This window comes from Poecile atricapillus, chromosome 27 (assembly GCF_030490865.1).
Source record: "Poecile atricapillus isolate bPoeAtr1 chromosome 27, bPoeAtr1.hap1, whole genome shotgun sequence".
NCBI lineage: Eukaryota > Metazoa > Chordata > Aves > Passeriformes > Paridae > Poecile > Poecile atricapillus.
This window is the reverse complement of record NC_081275.1, coordinates 2488711-2511280: the sequence shown is the minus strand read 5'-3', so window position 1 is coordinate 2511280 and position 22570 is coordinate 2488711. Positions and strand designations below refer to the sequence as shown.

General features: G+C 59.0%; 2 protein-coding genes across 4 annotated transcripts; both read right to left on the bottom strand.

The window, feature by feature from the left end:
• Positions 1–2145: 2145 nt before the first annotated feature.
• On the bottom strand, positions 2146–13732 carry CASC3 (CASC3 exon junction complex subunit). 3 transcript variants are annotated; one of them, XM_058858010.1, is made up of 14 exons: positions 13429–13732; positions 11468–11495; positions 11152–11189; positions 9637–9795; positions 9409–9560; positions 8842–9018; positions 7968–8653; positions 6407–6471; positions 6086–6200; positions 5430–5528; positions 4630–4844; positions 3401–3523; positions 3166–3242; positions 2146–2570 (listed from the first exon to the last, which is right to left on the bottom strand). In XM_058858010.1, the coding sequence occupies exons 1-13, from the start codon at positions 13693–13695 to the stop codon at positions 3207–3209; spliced, it is 2160 nt and encodes a 719-aa protein (XP_058713993.1). In that variant the 5' UTR covers positions 13696–13732; the 3' UTR covers positions 2146–2570; positions 3166–3206. The 3 variants fall into 3 exon arrangements, with proteins under 3 accessions (XP_058713993.1, XP_058713992.1, XP_058713994.1); XM_058858009.1 differs by lacking the exon at positions 3166–3242; XM_058858011.1 differs by lacking the exon at positions 3166–3242 and having other exon boundaries at positions 4630–4784.
• Positions 13733–13871: 139 nt separating this feature from the next.
• Positions 13872–20566, bottom strand: MSL1 (MSL complex subunit 1). Its single transcript, XM_058858149.1, has 8 exons — positions 20301–20566; positions 17508–17731; positions 16811–17187; positions 16087–16151; positions 15837–15904; positions 15483–15607; positions 15330–15402; positions 13872–15213 (listed from the first exon to the last, which is right to left on the bottom strand). The coding sequence occupies exons 1-8, from the start codon at positions 20442–20444 to the stop codon at positions 15123–15125; spliced, it is 1167 nt and encodes a 388-aa protein (XP_058714132.1). The 5' UTR covers positions 20445–20566; the 3' UTR covers positions 13872–15122.
• Positions 20567–22570: the final 2004 nt, after the last annotated feature.

Below are 22570 nucleotides of genomic sequence, written 5' to 3'. Positions count from 1 at the left end.
TGGGAGAAGGGAGTCAGGCATTTGGGGGAGAACTGCCATGAGATTGGGGCAGCTCCTCCATGAGGATCCCGTGAAGGGCTAAGTCAAATCCAGGACCATGCTCAGACCTGGTCCTGCTGCCAGGGAGGGAAACTGAGGCAGTGGCACTGGGGAGGGATGAGGCAGCACAGCAATATGGGCAGGAAGGTGATACCTCCTGGTGCTGCTGCTGCTGGTGTTGGAATTGCTCTGGGACCCCCACCCTACTGCCAGAAGTGAGGGCAGGAATTGGAGAGTCCTGAAGGGAAGGGAGGAGAAGGAGGTGGGATGCAGAGGGGGGAGTTGGGGATCCCTGTGCCCCTCAAAACCACCCTTCCACCATGGCACTGGCAGGGCCCACCAGCATCCTTCCCCTGCCCAGCCTGGCTGCAGGAGGGCAGAGGTCACTGTGCTGCTCCATCCACAGGATCAGGGTGTAGCAGGAGTGGGGTACGTGCCCCCCACCCCTATTTGGCGTGGGCAGGTGAGCAGGGGGCTGGCAGGAGGCTGCGGCTGCCGAGGCGGAGGCAGCGCAAATGTGCGGGTGGCAGCTCCCGTGCCACCAACACAACATCTGGTCCTTCCCTGTGAGCCAGTGAGGCTGGGGGAGAGCTGGGGGCTCACATCAGCCCCCAGAGAGACAAGGGGGCTCCCTCCAGTCCCGCTACCAGGGCAGAGCTGGACTGGGGATGAGTGGCAGCTGCTTCCTGGGATGTGGGGGCGAGAGTGGCTGGCACCCGGCACAGCAGAGCTGTAATTTCAGTCCCACCGTGAGCTCCTGAGAAGGGCAGAGCTGTACCCAGGAAGAACAGCCTGGCTCCTGGGAGGGAGCAGTTCCTGGGAGACAGCAGAGGCAGCACTGGTCCTGCCAGGGAAACTCAGATGGACACTGTACCTGTGGGTCTCAGCCCCAGGAAGGACACACAAGAGCTGTCTGCTTCCTACAACACTGTTAGGGATGTGCATCCCACAGGATAGGAATCCAAATAAAACCAAAACCCCAGCATGGGGGTGTAAGGTTCAGGATTTTGGTTGTGTGACCAATGCGTCAATGACACACGGTGACATCTAAAACGTGAGGGGATTCTGCTTTGGGAATGTGGCTTCAGTGGCTGAAACAAGACGCAAAAGGTCAGAGTCACAAACACCAAAGAAAGAAGGAATTTCTGCTGGAGAGCCAGGCAAGGATGAGGGATCCACATTGAGAACAAGCAGGTGGGTGCCAGTCCCCCATCCTGGCCACAGATGGGGACGGGGTGGCCGAGCCACCTCTTGCTCGGTGACGTCCCCCTCACCCAGTGCCTGCGCCGGCAGCTGGCGCGTCCCCACGGCGTCCCGGCACGTGCTCAGGAGAGCAGCAGGAATCTGCAGGAATGGGCAGGAATCAGCAGCCGGCCCTGCCAAGTTTCCTAATGTAATTTGCAAACGGCTGCGAGGACGTGGCCAAACCGGAGCCGGAGCAGGGCCGGAGCTGCGGGGCTGGCGGGATGCGGGATGCAGAGCGGCAGCACTGCGGCACAGGAGAGCCAGCCAGGATCAGCGTGGCACAGCCACGGTGACAGTCACCCCAAAAGGGACACAAGGCTGCCACGGGGAACTGAGACAGGAGCTGGCACAGGGCTGAGGTGCTCCCTTTATGGGGCCGGAGCCCAGCCCGGTGCGTTGGGGCGGGTTCCAACACCCTCCGCAGCCCCAGCAGCAACACCCAAGTGCTGGGAGCAAACCTGGCCCTGCCGAGCTGGTTTGGGTGCTGGCTGGGCTGCTCGGGCAGCGTCAGGGTACTGGGTGCCCACAAACCTCCCCCTCTCTCTGTGGATTTGGCAGAGGGAGGGTGGAAATGTCCCCTTGTGCTGCTGGAGGGGGCAGGGATGGGGGTCACCCTGTGGATTCCCACCTGAGAGCTCACACACGCCAGTTGCCAACAATTTGTTGGGAAAAGAATCAGGAGGAGCTCCTAAGTGGTTCCTGGCCAGGCAGTGCATTCCTGACAGCTTCCCACAGCTCCATTGCCCTTCCCCTGCTCCAAAAGTGGCAGAAATCAACTTGCTAATTGAAAAGAAGAATGAACTGGGGTGGGGGAGATGTCATTGCTGCTTACCCAAACAAATAAAAACAAAATACCCAAAAGAAACAAATCAGCTTTACTGAACGAGCTGCTTCATTCCTTAAATAAAAACAGAGACCACAACCAAGCCAGCAGAGTTTGACATCCCAGGAGGGAGTGGGGAACGTTTAGTAACGGGGAGAAGTTGGGAGAACGTGTGGCCAAGGACCGACTCAGGGGTTGGTTCTTTGGCGGCCCCAGCGCGGGGGAGAAGGGGGGTGGGCAGCAGCGAGATGGATTTTGGGAAGGCACCGCTCGGGCCATGGGGGAAGTGCCTGGTCCTGGGCACAGTGCAGGTGTCTCATCCCGCTGCCTCACCTCCGCGCAGGGAAGGAGCCATTCCAAGGAGCAGCTTCCTCCTCGCCGAGGGGCCGAGTCTGGTGCTGGGATTCCTGTGGCCGTGTCCCTACGTGTTGCTCCTCTCCTTTGATTTTTCACCTTTGCTGTCCTGGGAGGGGGGGAAGAGGGAAGAGCAGCAGAGGTTTAGGGCCCCCCAAACCCCTGCATGGGGGGGACACTGCTATGGCTGCGTCTTGCCAGCAAACCCCTGTGGGTGGCAAGCCCCCCACCCACCTCTCTGTGCCAGCCTCTCCTCATGGTTCCAGATTTTTCCATCATGAGGCCTTTCCAGGGCCCCTCCACCAGACAATTTGCTTCTCAGCCCTCCCCATGTACAGGAACCCACCGGCACATGCCTGCCCGGGTCTGGGCTTGCTTGGCTCCCATACGTGAAGAAGGTATGGAAAGGGAAACCAAAAACACACATGGCATTCCAGCACGCTCACACATGCACAGCTCACAGCACTGGAGCAAGGAGACCATTCCCAGCACAGGGAAGCACTCGCATCCTGAAAAACCTTTAACTCTACTGAGTTAAAGTACTGTACTGAGTACTTTAACTCTGCTGAGTTCTCAACCTTCATCCTTCCAGAGAACTCCCTGCCTCCTAGCTCCTCCAGCCAGGGCTGGATTTTTCCCTCTCAAAATCGTCCTGTATTCTACCCTGAGCAAATAAAATAAAAAAGAATCAACTTCAGACTTACTTTTTACGTGGTTTTAGTTTTAAAGATTTAAGTAACTCAAATTAACTGGAGCCCTGCTTACCACCTGCAACGAGAAGCTGAGGTTTGGGACAGGTCAGAGATGAGACAGTTTAAGACTTCCCCTTACAAAAGAACGATGTTATTTTTTTTTTGGGATGGGAGGGGGGAACTGCAGCCTCACACACAGACCAGTGACAGCACACACACACAAGGACCAACGGTGAGGGGATGGTACCTCTGGAGGGGGTGGCTTGATGGTCACAGGCTGGGACGTCCGGCGGGGCGGGGAGGGCTTGGGCTGCACCTGCTGCTGGACAGTGTTGTAGTAGGTGACCCCCCCATACACCTGGGACTGCGCCTGCAGGAGCAGCAGGGTCAGAGCTCCGGGCTGGGGGGCCCTGGCAGCCCCTCCTAGCACCCACTGGGGTTGGACAGCTGCCCCCAGCCAGAGCTAAGAGGGGCTGTGTGCCCCCCAGAGATCAGCTCCCGAGGCCCCACCAGTGTCCCCCCACTCTGGCAGGAACAGGACACAGCCTGTGCAGATGGGATTCCCTCACCCCGCAGCCCATGCAATGCCTGAACTTCCCAACGGCAGCTTTTCCACCTGGACACAGCTCCCCTGCACATCCAGCCCTGCAGCCTGGGGGAAAACTGCCCTCAAAGCAGGGTGAGGTCACGGCAGGATCAGCTGGAGCAGTGGGAAGGGCAGGGATGGCTGGGAGCTCAGGGAACATGCAGCTCTCCAGCCTTCCACGGAGTGTCAGCCCTGCTCCAGCCACGGCGCCAGGATCTGGTCTGCTCTGGTCTCATCTGCCTTCTCAAGGATCTGGTCTGATCAGCCTCCTCAGGGATTACATCTGCCCCTTCACAGGGGTCAGATCTGGTCTGATCCTCAGAGACATCCAATCCAGTCTGCCTCCTCAGGGATGTGATCTGCCTCCTCTCAGGAATCTGGTCTGCTCTGATCCACGTCCCTACAGGATCTGGTCTGATCTGCCTCCTCTGGGATGTGATCTGATCTGCCTCCTCAGAGACCCAATCCAATCTGCCTCCTGGCTGCCTGGCAGTGACCTTAGATACGGAGTTGGGCCATGGAGCAAGAAAATCCATCCCCAGGCTGCTCACACCAGCCAGTTCCCAGCCTCCATCTCAAAGAGAGCTGACTTCCAAAGCCATTCCCAAGGTATCCTTGGCTCAGCAGGGCTCTGGAGGGGCTGTTCCATAAGGGAACACCTCAATTCCAGACCCCCCAGGACAGGACTTCACCCACTGCCTGCCATGCTCAGGGAGCTGCACAGCAGCCGTGAGAACAATCCTTTGTGGGATGACAGCTGCCTTTCCCCATGGAGCAGCACAGCTGATCCACATCCCCTCCCAGGAACACCTCGCAGAACACACCCCACACTCCACAGCACCCCATCATCTGCTCCTGCCTGGGAAGGAGCCGCGGCGCATCCGGCTTACCTGCGTGTTGGAATAGAGATGAGGAGGGGGCGGAGGGGGCAGAGCTCCAGGGGGGTAGGGGTAGCCAGGATTCCCGAAATTCATCACTCCAGGGGCGGAGAAGTAAGTCGGAGTGAGCAGCTGCTGCGGCGGGGGCTGGCCCGGGGGCATGGACACTGGTGGGGGGTAGAGGCCGGGGTTTGCCATGGCAGGGGGCGTCTGGTGGGCGTGTAAACCTGGAGGTGACGCGAAGCACACGGGGACGTCACCCAAAAAGCCAGAGCATCCCTGGGCAGCAGCAGGAAGGAGCACGCTCTGCTCCAAGGCCTCCCTGCAGCCCCACGCTGGGGAGGGACACAGAGCAGCAAAGCACAGCTCCCTCCCCAGCTCTGGATTCACCAGAACCAGGCATGGCCCCATTGCAACTCCACTGCAGGAAACAATTTGTGTGGGCAAGCAGAGAACATGTTCGACAGCTCCCAGTTCTGCTTTTTCCTGAGCTACAGGGCCAGGGAGTGAGGAACCAGCCCAGTGCCCACAGAAGGGAGTGGCCCAGCCTGGTGAGGCCCCTCAGGGACCTGCAAATATCCAGCTGGGAGGTGCCAAAGATTCAGTTCCCCTCATCCTGCATTGTCTGCAAGCTCCAGAAACAGCTATTTTTGTTTTCCTTAAAACTGATACTGGTTCAGCCTCACTGCAGGAGGGAACAGGTCTCTTCCATGTTGCAGAAATTAAGGAAAATGGATTCCCCCGTGATAGAGGCTGTGAATGAGCAGAGCTCTTTCTTCCCCAGGTCCAGGAGTGTCCCACTGGCTCCTCACCTGGATGAGGGAGGTGCATCTCCGGCTGCACAATCATGCCTTGGGGCGGCAGCGGGGCTGGGTTCTCACCGTGGGTGTAGATTGGTCCCTGGAATTGTACTGCAACAACACATGACAGGCTGTGAGGAAAAGCTCCATGGAATTTCATTCCCCTGCAGCCTGGCACACACAGCCCAGCCCGCCCCGAGGGCTCCCACAGCACACAGAGGCTCCCGGGCTCACAGATGCCACATGCTCCCTAAAGAAAAGCCTTCTACTCTCTTCAGAAACTAGAAAAATACTCAGGGAATTTATTCTCTAACACTTTAAATGCTGGAGGGAATTCCTAATCCATCCCCAATCCTGTTCTCCCCATGCTCAAACGTCAAAGACCTGACTTAAAGTTCAATTTAAATCCCAGTCCTTGGGAAGAATTGGGGTGTCCTAAGAGCCCTGGCACAGAGAGGGGATAACACTGAGGATAATTCCATGGGTTTAAACACAACCAAGCAGGCTCCCAGCTGCCTTATAGGCACTGTGTGAGGGGACACTGGGCCACTACAACAAACAAAAGAGGAGACAAAGTCCCAACCCTGACAGGAGTGGGGGGGATCCCTGCTCCAGCTGCTCAGCTCTGAGCACACATGGAGCCACAGGAGCAGGAAGGAAACACTCACGTGGGTCGTAGTAGTGCCCTTCCACGATGCTGATGTGCATGGGGGGCGCAGGCTCAGGCACGGGGGGTCTCTGCCGCTGCGATGAGTAGCGCTTCACACGCCCCCCCGGCACTGCCTGCGAGAATCCAGGGGTCAGGGGGACTGTGGAGCACCCACCCAACACTCCTGACCCACCCAAACCTCCCCTGGGTCACCCCCAAACACCCCCACAAGGGAAAGGCTGAGACATCAACAGCCTGTAATTACCACAACCCCAAGACAATTAGAGCCCGTCTCCCGCGCGCCGCGCAGCCGGAGTCACGCTCCGGGATCACGCGTTACCATCTCCTCCATCCGGTTAAACTGCGGCGGTGGCCCAGTTCCCACGTGCATATGGTTGGGAATACCTGAGGAAGGAACAGACTGCTTATTACTGTGGTTTGTGCTGGTTCCCAGGCCGGAGCCGTCTCGCCCCGGGGGTGTGGCTGTGGCTCAGCTCTCGCTCCCATGACACAGAACATTTGGACTTCATCACCCGGGTGATTTTAAATATTTTCGGGACAAATTAGAGGCTGTTTTGTCACTGCACGCTCACCCACGGTGCTCAGAAATGCCTAAATCCTGCTTCAAAACTAAACCCCCAGCTTGAAGCTCAGGTCCTGCTCTGAGCTCTGTGTCTGCTGAGACACAGATCTCTTCCAGGTGGATCAAGGGTCCATGTGGGATCAGCAGCTGCAGTTTAAACCTTCTGCAAGATGTAAACACTTTTATCACAGGCTTTGGATTCAAATTTTGGATGAATCTTTGGATTCAAACAGCAAACTGAATCCATGTGAATTCACAGCGAAGTGAATTTTAAACCATGGCTCAAAACCACAGTGCCAAGGTGATCACAGGTGATTCCAGGGAGTTAAAATGGATAAAACAAACACTGGAAGTGCCCATGGATCACCGACAGCACCAGTACAGGCAGAGGGATACAGAATTAACTGATGTGAGCCAAATGCTTCCCAGAATAACTCCTCCCTCCTCAAAAAAGGGACAAAAAAGGGACAGCAGTCATCATCCTTCTCACAGCAGAACATGATCAGGTACCTGCAGCCAGGAGCTGGCCCGTAGACATTTGGGAAGATGCTTCATTTTTGTGCATTAAAAAAACCCCAAACCAGACAATCTCAGCCCTTTTGAACTCTCATCCCACTGTGACGTTTCCAGCCTGTCCAGGGGTCTGTTCTCACAGACTTCACAGTCCCACCAGTACCAAATGACTTCTGGTTCCATGACCTCAACCTCCCAGATGCTTATGAAAGCAGCAAGTCGCTTCCTTCTCCTTGCTCCAGTTTTACTCCCCTCGGGAAGCATTCTAACACTTCCCAGAACAGACTCTAATTCTGCAAAGGCATAATTATACCTGGATGACCTCTCTGTGGATGTGCAACTGGAACTGTCCTCAGCTGGCACCAGAGTAACTCTGTCCCATGTCCCTCCCTCCACCCAGGCACAAAGGGATTTGCCAATCCCAGCCAGGCCTCGGCTATTGGCAACCAAATCCCAGTGCCAGGAAATGAGCTGACAAATGGAAAAGTTCCTTCCTGCTCTGAGAGGACACTACAAAGCCCAGTTATTGATCCTTATCTCATGCACTCCTGAGCAGCAGAGGTCAGTCTTGCTGTGATTCACATCAGAGAGAAAGGATCTCCCCTTCCGTCCTTCCCAACCCTCATTCTATTCACCTACACTGAAATGTTTAACTTTTTAATTTCCCTTTTTCTCTGCTGTTGTATCCATTTTCTCAGCAGGAACCATCATTCTGCACCTACCCTGGGACAGGGCTTGGACAGAGACAGCTCAGCTCCGACCAACAGACCAACTGGGCTGCTGGAAAACCACAAGGGACACTTACTCCTCATCTCCCGAGGCGGGACGAACTGGGACTGCCCCGGGCTCCAGTTCTGCTCTGTCAGGTTCATCTGGGTCATCTCCTGCTCAAGTCCATCCACGCTGGATTCCACTGATGACTCCCAGTTGCTCTTGGCTGGCGGGGGGGAGGTCTCGGCCGGCGTGGGTTTCGGAATGGCGGGAGCCAGCCCCTCGGAAGCAGGCACCTCCTCCGCCAGCTTCCCCGCCTCCCCAGCCTTGACTCTGGTCCTTCTTGCCCGGGAATAGGATTTCTTCTCGACTGGTCTGTCTGGTGGCGGCTGTGCAGCGTCAGCAGCCGTGGCTTGGTTTTCCAGAGCCCCCTCCTCCTTCCCAGGGCTGCCGTGGACATGTGCCATCTCCAACTCGGGGGACGTGTCCCTTGACGGGCTCTGCTCTGAACGTTTCCCGCGGTAGCCGCTCTCCTGCTTGGCTTGTTCCCCATTCCGGTGCGGGATGGTCGCCTCCGAAGCCCGGTAGCCTGGACGGGTCTCCTTGTAGCCCCCCATCCTGGGATAGTTTCTGGCAGGGGGCATCCTTCCAGTGCTGGCAGAGCTGCGGTTGTTGAAGGACCGTGGAGGAGCCGAGGGGCTCTTAGCACCCTGGTGCCTCGGGGGCTTGGGGGGCCTCTCGTTGGACCAGTTGGGGTCTCGCTGAGGGGGACTGCCAAACCTGAGGGAGAAAAATAGAACAATTCACTAGAAACAAACCCCTTGGTGGGAGGAATCACTGTGTCAGGAAACACCTCCCCAGCATGCACATCTAGAAATCCCAGGAACACATGACATGTGACAGAGCTTTCCTTCTTCAGAGCTCCAGACCTGGGACAATCCAGGCCCTGGTGTGACTCTGGGGCTCACCGTGGTTTGCGCGTCCTGCGGGGTTTGATCTCGTCGGGGTTGTGGGCTGAGCGGATGTCATATCCGTACAGCGCGATCAGCTCCTGCCTGGTCTTGGGAGCCTGCTCATCCTCACGGAACTTGTCGTGTTCCCAGCGCCCCTCGTCCTTCCACAGCTTCCGCTGACGACCCTTTGGCCTGGAAAAGGGACACAGGGAGAAGCACGGAGCTGTAAGGCCAAGATTTGGCAGTTTTGAGCAGTTCCACAAACAGAGCCTGAGCGTTTCTGGGGCAGGGAATGCACAGGACACAGCATCCCTCCATCCTCCTGCTCAGGAGCTGCTGGTGACCCACTGCTATTTGGGAAAAGCAGCTCAAAGAGTCACTGCTGCTTGGCGTGAGGCTTTTTTTTTGTGCATTTTTTGCATCTCTCCTTCAAAACAAAGAGATGAAGTGTCCTGACAGGATACAGAGCGGGTAATGGAAGCACAGACCTTCCCAGAGCATCCCACTGAAGCAAGGAGCCCTGCTGCCAGAGGCTGGCCTGGAAGCTGCCCCTCCCAGAGCCCCAGGGGGACACTCACATACCTGACCTCCTCCTCCTGCGTCTGCCCTCGGAGGTCGTGCTCAAAGAAGAGCCCCTTGCGCGGGATGTACGCCGGGTTCTTCCGATCCTCATCGTCGTCCAGGTGCTTGGGAACCTTCTTCCCAACTTTCTTCTCCACAGGCTCCGTGCTCTCCTGTCAGAACCAGGGAGCTCTCACCACTGCAGCAGTCCTGCTGCCAGCCCCCAGCCCGGAGCCGTGGGACACCCACCTGCCCGTCCCCGCTCTGCCGCTCGCCCGTCACCGCTCCCTTGGGATCCGCCTTCTCATTCCCCTTCTCCCCTCTGGCTGCCGACTCGCAGGAATCGTTGCTGTCCTGCTTCAGCTCCACCTTGGAGCTTTCTTCCTCGCTGTAATCCTCTTCCTCTGCCTGGGAGACACCCAGTGACTCAAATGTGCTCCATTAGGAACAGATCTGCCAGTAATCTCCCCAAATCTGGAGTCAGATCCAGCAACAGATCACCCAGAAATTCTCTCATTCTGGAGTTAGATCCCTGTTCCAGCTGTTAGACGTGACTCTTCCAAAGCAGACAATTAGCTCCTAGAATTCTTCCTATCCCCATATTTTTACAGGAAAAGGAAAGGTTAAACCCAACCTCTCCCAAGAGAGGGAGGATTCAACAGGCTTTCTGGAATGGAACTGGGATCAGCTGCCCCACAAAGATGCGGCATCCGACCACCCCAAAAAGGCTCCTGCACACTGGGAAGATTGGTGATCTCAGGTCCTTCCTTCCAATCTGAGGGCCTGGATCCAGCCAGGGCCACGTTTCCAAATTCCCTGGAGTTCCTCAGCTGACTCACTCTGCTCAGGAGCATGACCTGGTTTCACCCCCAGGAGCCTCCGGAGGCTGGAGCTGAACTAAAAATAGCTCGGGGTGATTAACCAAACCCTGCTCCATTTTCCTCTTTCAACACAGCCTTTGCACATCGGCTGCTCCCGGTGTTTACGCCGGGGAAGCCCAGGCTGGGCATTATTTTTAGGTACAGGAACAGAGTCATCCTGGCACGGCAATGATGCAACAACCCTGCTGCCACCGGGAGCCTCCACGTGGGATTCCAGGCTTGAAGAGCTCTGGGAGCTGCCTCATCACCCCTGCAGCCTGCAGAGTTCCTTCCTTGTTAATAACATAGATTAATTCCCAAATAAACAGCTTGGATTTCCTCTGCCTAGTGGTTTGGATGTTCTCTAGCCACTGTTTCCCTCAAGATTCCCAAAAGAGAGATGGATTTTCCTCAGAAAGCCTTCACTATATTCCTTAGAGACCAGAACTTCTCTAAACTCCCTGTACATCTCAAACTTTATAGAGTTCTGAACTGAAAATCCATGGGAACCTGCAGCCCCCAGGCATGGGTGGGATGGGATTCCCTCAGCACCTCCCAGCTCCCAAAGTGCATCCCCCCTCTGGCTGCTCCCTCAGAACAGAGGGAAGCCCCTGGGATGCTCCCAACCACCACTTTGCTTTTTAATTCCAGCTAATTAAAACCCAACAAGCATCCCACACTCCTCCCACACCCTTCCTGGCCACAGCAAATCCAGTTCCCAGTGTGAGGAGCCAGAAGGGTTTTCCCTCGCCCTACACTGGTCCCAGTGCCAGGGGCTGGGACTGGGGGAGGCCATTTCCTCAGGAGACAGAGGGGTCAGTGGAAGAGATCCAAGGACACAAACTGGGCTGGTGCTGAAATTCCGTGAGAATCAATGGCTCAGCAGGACAGAGATCACCCTTACCTCCGAGTCCTCGGCGCTTTCATAGTCGGAGAGCACGGCTGTGGGGAGGGAAAGGAGGTGGGGTCAGGGCAGGGCTGGACAAGGCTCCTCTGCCATGGGACCAAACCCCTTCCAAAGGGAATCTGGATGCCAGCACCACCCTGGATCAATGCCACAGCCAGCTCAGGAGGGAGCAGGATAGTTTGGGACATGTTTGCCTGCTGTCACAAGTGAGTATTTGGCATGGCAACAATGACAGGATTGTTGGAAAAGCCGTTTTGTCTGGTTTTTACTTTTTTTTGCACAAAAACAACCCTGCCCAAGAGCCATCACTCACCATCTCCTTCGATGCCATCCTCACTTTCCTGCAGAGAGAGAAAAGAAAGGGGTGTTAGAGGAGGGGAGGGCAGCAGCCAGGTCCCAGCAACACGGAATCATGGATTTATAAAACCATAGAATAATGGAATTGTTTAGATTGGAGAAGATCTTTAAGATCAAGTCCAACCTTCAACCAGCACCAGCCCCATGTCACCACTAAACCATGTCCCCAAAAGCCACATCCACGTTTTTTTTACACTTCAGGGATGGGGATTCCACCACTCCGTGGGCAGCCTGTGCCAGTACCTGACCAAACCTTCCATGAAAAAAATTTCCCTCAAAACATATTTTCTTAGTATCCACTATCCTAATACCTTTTCCTAATAGCTGCTCTTCTGTCCTAATGTCCATTTTTCCTAATCCCCAGCATCCCATGATCCCAGACACGGGGACAGCAAGGTCTGGCCCTGACCCTATTGCATCCACCCTTGGAAATTCTGCTGCAGTGAACAAGAAGTAACAAATTCCAGGCTCCCAGAGCCTTTCTCCAAGAACCTTCTAGAGCAGCCACAGTGGGGGAATATCGAGAGCAAATCACAGCCTGTGAGTGCTGGGGGTCTCCAGGGAACAGAGTGACAGTGACAGGGAGCCAGGACCCTTCCCTCACCAGCTGAGAGCCAGGGAAAGAGCAAAAACAGGGAATAACAAAGAGAGGCTGAGGAGGACCCAGCTCAGGGAAGGGGCTGGATGAGGTGAACAGCTCAAAGCAGGAACAGTGCTCAGTAAAACTGCTGCCCAGGGAAGCTGTGCCTGCCCCATCCTTGGAAGTGTCCAAGGCCAGGTTGGGCAGGGCTTGGATTAAACTGGGATAGTGGAAAGTATCCCTGTCCATTGTAGAAGGTAGAACTGGATGAGTTTTTTTAGTTTTTTAAGGTTCCTTTCAAACCAAAACAGTCTGTAATTCCAGCATAAAAACAAAGATCAACCCAACAGTACAGGAAAAACAACCCTAGAGCACAAACAACCTGACCAAGGCAACAAGATAAACCCAAAACCACCAGAGAAAAACACACAGGGAGTCAGGGGGAGCTGGAAATAACCAGCCCTGGAACCCAAAACAGGAAAGAGCCGGAAATAACCACCATTAGAACCCAAACCAGAAGGGAACTGCAGCTGGATGTGAACTGCAAGAACAGGACTGCACAGCGGGTGGAGACAGCAGCACCCACCCTCCACCTGCCCTTGTTGCAGGGACAGGATCTCAGACTGGGGAGATCAAGCTATAGGGCACAGGGAGCCAAAGCAAAGCCCCTTGCCTGGTGCTGGGGGGCTGCAGTGCCCACCCCACCTGAAGCTGCCCCAGCCCAGCTCTCCCACACACACTGGGGGAGGGCTCATGGTAATTCCCCCAATTCCCCCGACTGGCGCTCCCTCAGCTCTCCACCCTGTCCCCAGTGTCCCCACGGGTGTAATATCAGCCCCCCGGCTTCCCCCGGACACCAGAGCCCCTCAGCCCTGCCACTCCTCCCCCAGGCCCTCCTTAGACACCAGAACCCCCTCTCTCAATCCCCCCATCTTCCCCCCGGGACCCCAGACACCAGAACATCCCTCAGACCCCTCCCTCCTTTCCCCAGGGTCCCCCGCGATGTCCCCAGACATCAGAACATCCCTCAGCCCCCTCCCTCCTTTCCCCAGGGTCCCCCCCGATGTCCTCAGACACCAGAACATCCCTCAGCCCCCTCCCTCCTTTCCCCAGGGTCCCCAGGGTCCCTCGCGATGTCCCCAGACACCTGAACATCCCTCAGCCCCCTCCCTCCTTTCCCCAGGGTCCCCACTCTCCCCCGCGATGTCCCCAGACACCAGAACATCCCTCAGACCCCTCCCCAGGGCCCTCAGTGTCCCCAAGCTCCCCGACCTCCCCCCGGCCACACTCAGACCCCGGAGGCCCCCGTTCCGGAGATCCCCCAGCCCCTCACTCACACACTCCGACTCGGCCGCGCTCTTCCCCCCCGCCCCACCGGCGCTCTCGGCCCCGCGGCCCCGCGGCCCAGCGCCGAGAGCCCCAGCGGCGCCGCGCGGCGGGCGGTGCGGCAGGCGGGGCGAGCCGGAGCGGGAGCGGGATCCGGAGCCCGAGCGGGAGCGGGCGGAGCGGGGGGAACCGGGAGCGGAGGCGGCGCTGTCGGAGGCCGCCGAACCCTCGCTGTCCTCGCTGTCCTGCGAGGCGCGCTGCCGCCGCCGGTCCGCCATCTTGGCCGCGGGGCACCACGGGAGCGGCGCGCGCGGCGCCCCCCCCGCCGGTACCGCGCTGCCCCCGCCCGCCAGGGGGCGCGCGCCGCGCCCGCCGCTGACGTCACCGCTCCGCGGAAATGACGTCACACCCGAAGGCGGGTAAATGGGGGGGGGGGGAAACACCAGCACCCAGCAGCCTTTTCCTTGTTTATTGTAAAAAACAAAACGAAACAAAAAACCAACAACGAAAAGCAATAAAAAATAATAAAATAAAACCAGCGATCGGGCGTGTCCGCGCGTGACCCCACCCGCTCTCCCGTAACGTGTTTAGAACTCGGTGGTTTTAGAACTTTATCGATTTTTTAACAATTTCCGGGTTTTTTAAGGGTTTTTTTTTAAAGTTTTTTTTTTTTTTTCTAAGTCTTTTTTTTTTTTTGTAAACGAGTTTTCAGGCGTTCAATAAGCTCGGGGTTAATTATAGAGAGGGGGATAAGACTGGGGGGGGCACAGGCTCAGTGCAGGGGGAGGAAAAAGGGGGGGAAAAGGAGGGAAAAATGTGGAAAAAAAGGGGGGAAGGGTGAGGAAAAGTGGGGGAAGATAGGGAGAGAAAACAGAGAAAAAAGAGGAAAAAGGAAAAGGGGACACATGGAGCCCCTCCCCACCCATCCAGCACCAAGAGGGTCCAGCAGCACCCAGGAGCATTGGACAGGCAATAATCGCCCCCCCTCACAGCAAACCCCTCGCCCGCCTCAAAACATTTAAATTACATTTAAAAAAAACATTAAAACCCCCCAAATTGTGCGCACAGGGTTTCTATTTCACAAAAAAAAAAAAAAAAAAAAAAAATTTTTGCTTTTTAACTCTCCCCTCTGCCCCCGCCAACCCACTCTAGAGAGGAAAACCCCCAAAAGAGGGGGGAAACCTCCAAAAAGAGAATCCCAGGCGCTTCCCAGTTCCCAAGCCCCAGCTGGCTCCAACAATCCGCTGTTTATCCTGCTTTCTAACTAAACACAACATGAAGGCAGCAGCGGGTGAGTCCTGGGGGCCGTGGCACCCCCAGACACGGGATCTGGTGCTGGTGATCCCCGTGCTCGCAGCGGGCACGGTGAGAGCCCCAGATCCCAAGGCCACAGGCTGCAGAGCGCAGGGGCGGCACACGGGGGACTCGAGGATGGGGCTGGGATCTGCCCGCTGCCCCACGGACGGGAGCTGCCGGCCGGTGGCACTGGGGAGCCGGTGCCAGCGCGGGGGATGAGTCCAGGAAACGTTCCAAAACCCAAACGAACAAAACTGGGATCACAGAACGGAACCATCTGTCAGCACGGAGCAGGCAGCAGCTGGTGGTGACCCGCTGATGGCAGAGCTTCTGGTGCCACAGAGGTGCTCAGAGCCCCCCCGAGGACACAAGGAGCTCCTGGAGGTGTTTGGAGCTCCCGGCACCTCCCTTATTTCCGACAGGTCCGGTGCGGCGTCTGCTTCTTCTGCACCTCCAGCCGGCAGCGGCTGCGCTCGTCCAGCCAGGGCAGCTCGAAGTTCCTGTGGGCACAGCTGGTGTCACTGCAGCACCGTGCAGACCCAAAATGGGCAGGGTGCCCTCCCAGGAGTGACACCGGCGCTCCCCAGCCCCGTCCCCTCCTGCTCCCAGAACTCACTGTGGGGTCAGTTTGGGCAAAGGCCGGCCAAAGGCGACAACGGGCAGGTAAGGGGTGATGAGCAAACTTTCCACTGTGGAGAGACACCAGAACGTGTGAGACCCTCCCCTGTGTCTGCAGCCCCACACCCAACACCCGCTTCCCAAGCCTCACCATCATCTGGCTCAGGGAAAAATGAGGTAACTTCAGGTTCCGACTCCTGAATCCCTTTCCTTTTGTACATTCGGAGCTGCAGCCGCTGTAGGATTCTCTGTTCCCTGATCCGTTGGATGTCCCACCTGGAAAACAGGATGGCTGGGAAAGTGAGGAGCCACGGGTAGTGCCAGACTCCCCCAAGGTGATCACGGGGCTGCAGTGGCTGCGGTGATGTGAAAGCATCCCTCCTCCTGCAGCATTCCTGGTGCCATCCCAGCTGCACCCTGCCCTGTCCCCTGCTCCAGGTGACACCCCAGGACCCTCCCCTGAGAGACAGGGACTCCAGACCCCCATTGCTCCCTTTGCTCCCACCTTTTCCTTCGTTTCTCATCCAGCTCCAGCTTTGCGTGCCGTTTGGAAAAGACGCTGTCGTCCAGGTTCTGCAACAACACCGGACGGGGATCAGTGCATCATCCCGGGGCCAGACCTGCCACCTCAGCCCCCCACCAAGCACAGCCAGGGCTGATGCTGGATCAGGGGATGAGATGCCACCAGCTTTAGGAGTGTGGGAGAGCCTGGAAAGCCCCTGTGGCACTGCAATGAGCTCCAATGGCTCACGTACCTCCAGGAGGTCCGAGGGGTTGGGGTCTCTCAGGGGCTCCACGACATAGTTCCTCCAAGACGGAACTGCAGGACAACAAGGAGGGTGTTATCCCACACCAAAATCCCCACGGCCCCTGCTGCATCCCACCACCTCCCTGCTCCCTTCCTGCCCATCCTTTCCCTTAGAGCAGAGCTTGGGATGCCCCAAACGCCCATCCTGAGCCAGCAGTGTGAGCTGTCAGGGACAGCAGAGCTCATCTCCACCCCACTGGCCCAGCACACCAGCAAAGCTGAGCCACTCCCCGGGATGTGCTGGGCTCTGTCCGAGCCGGAGCGCTGAGCCACCCGGCACAGCCCAGCTCCCATCCACACCAACCTGGCTGGGCTCAAGGCAGGACAAGCAGCAGATTTGGGGACAGCAGATGACCCCAGTGCTGTGTCACCACGGCATGAGCCAGAGACACGTTTCCCACCCACCCACAGGAAGTTGCTTCACCACTTGCTCCAACAGACACCAGCCAGGAGCCCTTCCCAGAGCGGGGTGAGCCCAGGATGAGACTGGGGAGAGCCCAGAGCCAGCACCCACCGCAGTGGAAGGAGCCAGCAGCGTGACACCTTCCCCAGCACCACGGGCACTCCCTTTGGGAATCTAAGAACCTTTTCCCAGATTCAGAATGAGGGCGCCGAGCCCTGTTCAGCGCTCTCAGCCCCAGCAGCTTCTCCCTCGTTCTCTCCATCCTTACTTGCTACGGTCTCCTCCTTTTTCGGAGAAGGTTCCCGCAGCGGCGACGGGGGTGGCTGGTGCCAGCGGCACAAGTACATTTCGGTGGTGGAGAGATAGGGCAGGTCGTCGGCCTCGCTGACAAAGCCTTTCTCCTTGGGGTGGGTGCCAGGGCCCTTCGGCGGGGCTGACGCTCTGAGTGGGGTCTCCAGGAGCGACCGGGGTTTTTCCGGAGTCTCTTGGCTCCGCAGTTCTCGTTTACAAACAGTTTCAGCCAAGGAGCCACCCGATTCCTCCTTCCCTGGGGAGTGCTTTGGAGTTTTACTCTTCACTTTAGAGAACTCTGACACTAGTTTTTTAACAGGCGTCTTCCTCTCCGTGCTCCCAAACGCTGGCTTCCTGCAGGAGGAAGAGGAGTTGAGCCAGGCACTGCACCAGGGCCACTTGGGGGGGAATCCTGGCACCCCCAAACCAGGGCTGCTGCACCAGGGCCAGACTTAAGCAGTTTACAGAGGGGCTTCCCCAGCATTTTGGGACCCTGCACTCCACACACAGGCTTTCTTGAGGTTCTCCTGGACACAGGGACGTGCTCCTGGTGCTGGGTGGCCTCTCCAAACACCTCAAAGGCTGCTGGGTAGTACCAGCCCCACAAACAGAGGGTGAAGCCGTAGGAAGCATTCCCCCTTCTCCCCACACAGCCCGCCCCATGCACTCTGTACCTTTTATGCCCCTTCCCATTCCTGCCGTAGGGGAAGTGCTTGGGCTGCAGGGTCGGGGGAGGCTCCAGTAAGTCCTGGGGACACTCCAGAGGCAGCTTCTCACACGCCTCCGCCTCCGGCTTCTCATCCACCTCAAAGCCCTGGAAGATGCGGTGCTTCTCCCGCTCGCTGTCCTTCTTCACCAGCTGCACCCGCCTTTCCATGCGCTCGATCCGCGCCAGGAGCTGCAAGGCAGGTGAGGGAGGGCTCACCTCAGGGTGGGGTCACCCCCGTGGGCACCCCGGGGAAGCTGCCATTGGGTGTCCAGTGGCACAAAATGGCACAAAATGGCCACTCTCTGGGTCCTCCTGCTCCAGCACAGCCCATGCCTGTGTCCAGCTGCAAACCCCAGTCTGAGAGGGCATTTCATCAAACCAAAAAACCCACAAATAATTTGGGTTGGAAGGCACCTTAAAGCCCATCCAGTCCCATCCCCTACCACAGGCAGGGACATCTTCCACTATCCCAGGTTGTTCCAAACCATGTCCAACCTGGCCTGGAATACTTCCAGAGATGGGGCAGCAGAAACCAGAGAATTTGAGGGTGCCACCCTCTGTGTATTCTCCCCAAGGATGCAGGATGGAGGAGGGGGGTTTGCAATTAGCTGTGGGCTTAAAGAGCACATCTTTAAAAAGTCCCATCACAGACTTGCCGCAGTGGCTCCTCCATGTTGGGGGACGCGGCACTGCCTGCGGTGACATCACATGGGGTGTCCCCGTCCTTCCTGCCACAACCAGGGCCACCACTGCTGACACCGCCATTCATGGCGCGTGGCCACAGGGCCATGGGGCTGGCAGGGGGTGACCCACGGCTGTGGGGGGGGGAACATGCAGCATCCATGGGGTGACACAACACACATGGGGGGACAACACAGGTAGGGCAGTGTGGGCGTGTGGGGCCATACAAGCAGGTTTCCCATGGCGGGAGCACACATGTCATCTCCGGGATGACACACACATGACACCAATGGGGTGAGTGGGGGAGCACAACTCAGCTATGGGGACCCCACAGCATCCCCCTCCCCACAAGGCTGGCAGCCTCTCGTGGCTGTGAGGGGCCCCCAAATCCCCAGGGTGGGGTCGCAGCCTCTCCTCGGCGGGCTGGCCCGAGCGGCGGAGCGATGTCCCTTGCGGCCATGTCCCGCCCGGTGCCCGCGGTGACGCGGCCCCTTTAAGGCCCCCCCCCCGAGCCGTCTCCAGGGTGACGGGCGGCGGCCCGTTAACCCCCGCCCCGCCCCCGCCCTTTGTGCCCCCGCGGCTTTGTCTGGGGGGGCTGCGACCCCCGAGGGGGAACCCGCGACCCCCGAGGGGGAACCGGACCTGGGGGAGGCAGAGACCTCCCGGGGGGGGGGGAAATGGGCCCTCACCCCTCGGGGGAGTGGGCAGAATTGCCCCTTGGCGAGTGTTTAACCCCTTGGGGAGGGGGGCATTAACCCCCTGGAGGGTTATGTACCCCCCGGGTACCTTGGAGATGCCCCCACTGAGGGTATTAATTCCCAAAGAGGGGGGGATTAACCCCTGGAGTGCCACGGAGGGGGGAGGACAGTAACCCCCAAGGGGCAGGCATTAACCCCTGGGGTGCCAGCGGGGGTCGTTAACCCCGAAAGGGGGGCACGTTACCGCCCACGGGGCCTCCCCGATGGGGGGAGAACAGAAAGTGCCGATGTGGGGCATTAACAGCCATGGGGGGGGTGGGGGTGCATTAACCCCTGCGGTGCCACGGGGGGAGCAGGTTAACTGCCATGAGGGCCATGTAACCCCCGAGGGGTGCACTGAGCCCCAGGGTGACACGGCTCAACCCCTATGGGGGGGCATTAACCACCCCCTCCCCAAAAAAAAGAGGGGCATTTACCCTCCAGGGGAGCAGAATTAAACCTCAAAATGGGGGCATTAAACCCCATGGGGTGCAAAATTAACACCCAAAGAGGGGTGGACATGAACCCTCAAGGGGATGGAATTAACCCCCAAAGGGAGAGGGGGTGCAATAACCCCAAAGAGGGGCACAAAATTAATCATCAAAGGCGGGAGGTATTAATTAACCCTCAAGGAGATGGTGGAATTAATACCCAAAGAAAGGGGGACCGAATTAACCCAAATAAAAGAGATTAAATCAACCCCCAAAAAGGGGGGGTATTACCCCAAAGATGGAGGTATTAACCCCAACAAGGATGATAAGTTTACCATGGAAGGGACAGGATTAACCCCCAAAGAGAAGTGAAATCAACCCCCAAATAGGGGAGTATTAACCCCAAAAAAGGGGGGCAGCATTAACCCCTTGGGTGTCACGGGGAGTGGGAACTTTCCTGCTGATGGGCAGAATTCCACCACAAACCCAGGGACCCCGGGGTGGTGTTGGGGAGCCATTAACCCTAGGCGTAGGGGGCATCACTCTGCGGGGGGAGTGTTAAAACTAGGGGGGCTTAAATCTAGTGGGGGTCACCCCACGGGAGGGTCACCCCACAGGAGGGTGTTAAACCTATGGGTGGTTAACTCTAGGGTGGGGGTCACCCCATGGCGGGGGAGGGGGTTAAACGTGAGGGAGGTTAAACCTAAGTAAGGGGAGTTAACCCTGAAGGTGAGTTAACCCTGAGGGGGGGGTCACCCAGGGAGAGCGGGTTAAACCTGGGGGGGGTTAAACCCTAGGAGGGGTTAACCTTGGCGGGAGTTAACCCCTTCCGTGCCGCATTCCCGCCCTCTTCCCCGGTCCCCCCCCCCCCCCCCCCGTGCCTTCCCCCCCCCACTTCCCCCGCCGTACCGTGTCGCGCTCGGCCCGGAGCTCCTCGATCTGCCGCTCCTTGGCCTGCAGCTGCTGCTGCTGCTGCTCGATCAGGTCCAGCTGGAGCAGCAGGATCTGCCGCAGGCAGGCGGCCTGCCCGGGCGACCCTCCGCCGGCGCCCATCGCTGCGCGGGCCGCGGGCCGCCGCTTCCCCGGCTCCGCGGGCCCCGCTCCCGGCCCCGGCCCCGCTCCCGGCCCCGCCGCCGCCGCCTCCCCGGGCAGCCCGCCCGCATCCCCCGCCGCGGCCCTGCCCCCGCCGGCCGCCGGCCCCGCCGCGGCCCCGCTCCGCTCCCGCTCCGCCACTCCGCAGCCGCGGCCCGTGTGTGCCCCCAGCGGCGGCGGGGCCCGGGGCCGCCGGGCCGGCGGAGCGGGGCCTTCCTCCCCCTCCTCCCCCTCCTCCTCCTCCTCCTCCCCGCCCGCCCCCTCGGGCCGCCGCCGCCCGCCCCCCCGGAACGCCGTGGACCGCATGGCCGGGCCCCGTTACCGCCCGCCGGCACCGCGGGGCGGCGGCGCGGGGGGCGCCGGGGGCATCGGCGCGGAGCGGCCCCCGCCCCGCGGATAACCCGCGCGGGGATGAGCCGCGAGGGGGGGCGGCGGGGCGGGGGTCGGTACCGGGCACGGGACCCCGGGTACCGGCGAACGGGGCTCGGCGCGCATGCGCCGGCGGCGGTGGGGGCGGTGGGATCCCCGGGAGTGAGGAGCGGGGCCGGTCCCCGCCCGGGGGACCCTCGGGACGGTGCCCACCCGAGCCGCTGCCCCCGGGCCGGGGGGGGGGGTGGTCGCGACACGCGGACGCGCGTGGGGTGGGGGTCCCGCGCCGCAGTACCGGGGGCGGCCGCTCGGGGGCTCCCGAGCGTGGCGGTACCGGCTCTCCGCGCCCGCCCCCCGCGCCCGCGCCCGCCCCACGGGAGGGGGGGTCTCGGGTCACGGGCCGGTCCCGTGCCGGGAGGGGACACGGCGGGGCCAGGGGACCTCCGGATTGTGTGCAGGGACAACACAAAGGGTCCCACCGCTACCAGCCCCCCACGCGGGGAGGGCCGAGAGGGGGTGGCGGTGCTGTGATTCTCGGGGTCTGCGCCTCCCCATAGGCGCACACCCCCCTCCACCACGGGGGCTGAACCCCCTGACGGGGACGGACCCCCCCCCCCCCCCGCCCCGTGCACACGCGGAGCTCTGCAGTTCCTGCTGGACGTGTACAAGAACGCGCAGACACACACAAATCCGGACCACCCCCTCTGCAGAGGCTGCAGCCCCAGCACACTCGTACGTACACGGACATGCACACGCGTGTCCCCTTGCAGGGAGCGACTGCAGCCCCCACTGCAGCACAGGCGCAGCCCGCAGACACTGCAGCCCGTGCCCATGCACGACTGCAGTCCCAGAACACACGTGTGTACATGGATGCACGCTCATGGACATGGATGCACACGCACAGTCCCGACTGCAGCCTCAGAGCACACGCATGGACGCGTACGGGCATGCACGGACATGTATGTACACGTATTCACACACACACAGGATCATTTCCCCCTCTCCCGGCTGAAACTCCACCCCCCGCAGCACACGGGGCCGTGTCACCGGGGACACACAGGGGACACGCGTGGCACGTGCTGGCGACGCACAGGGGACACGTGGGGGATCTGCCTCTCTGCAGAGCTGCGTTCAGGGACACACAAACACACGCGGGGGGAGATTCCCCCTTCACCCAGCCCTCTGCGAGCATCAGGGTGCCCTGGTCCCGGTGCCCGGGTCACGCTGGCGGTGCCACCCCCGCGGTGTGGCACTGGGGAAGCCTCTCCGAGGTTCCTGCTGTGCGATGGGTCACATCGAGCCCTGCCAGCAGCTGTGCCCATCAGCGTGTGCACATGTAAGGCTGTTCAGACATGCGGGGGGCTGTGGTTGTCCCCCCATGTGATTGTAAACATCCACACATGGCTGTGGTCACACACAGGTGTGCCTGTGCTCGCACACACACGCGTGTCTGTGTTTATACACGCGTGTAGCCACTGTCATACACACACGGAGCCGTGGTTGTACACACGTGTGGCCATGTTCACACACATGTATGGCTGTTCTCATATTCATACTCACATGTATGGCTGTTCTCATATTCATACACACATGTATGGCTGTTCTCTTACTCATACGCACATGTATGGCTGTTCTTATATTCATACACACATGTATGGCTGTTCTCATATTCATACACACATGTATGGCTGTTCTCATATTCATATTCACACACATGT

What these genes read in the sequence shown, in the direction of transcription:
- CASC3 (XM_058858009.1), bottom strand. Translation starts at nt 13,695, where the DNA reads ATGGCGGACCGGCGGCGGCAGCGCGCCTCGCAGGACAGCGAGGACAGC. An exon ending in GGCAGAGCGGGGACGGGCAG is followed by an intron (nt 9,561 to 9,636) that starts GTGGGTGTCCCA and finishes TGGTTCTGACAG; the next exon opens with GAGAGCACGGAGCCTGTGGA. An exon ending in CGCAGGACGCGCAAACCACG is followed by an intron (nt 8,654 to 8,841) that starts GTGAGCCCCAGA and finishes TTTCTCCCTCAG; the next exon opens with GTTTGGCAGTCCCCCTCAGC.
- MSL1 (XM_058858149.1), bottom strand. Translation starts at nt 20,444, where the DNA reads ATGGGCGCCGGCGGAGGGTCGCCCGGGCAGGCCGCCTGCCTGCGGCAG. An exon ending in AAAGGAGGAGACCGTAGCAA is followed by an intron (nt 16,152 to 16,810) that starts GTAAGGATGGAG and finishes GTTGTCCTGCAG; the next exon opens with TTCCGTCTTGGAGGAACTAT. An exon ending in TTGCCCAAACTGACCCCACA is followed by an intron (nt 15,214 to 15,329) that starts GTGAGTTCTGGG and finishes CTGTGCCCACAG; the next exon opens with GAACTTCGAGCTGCCCTGGC.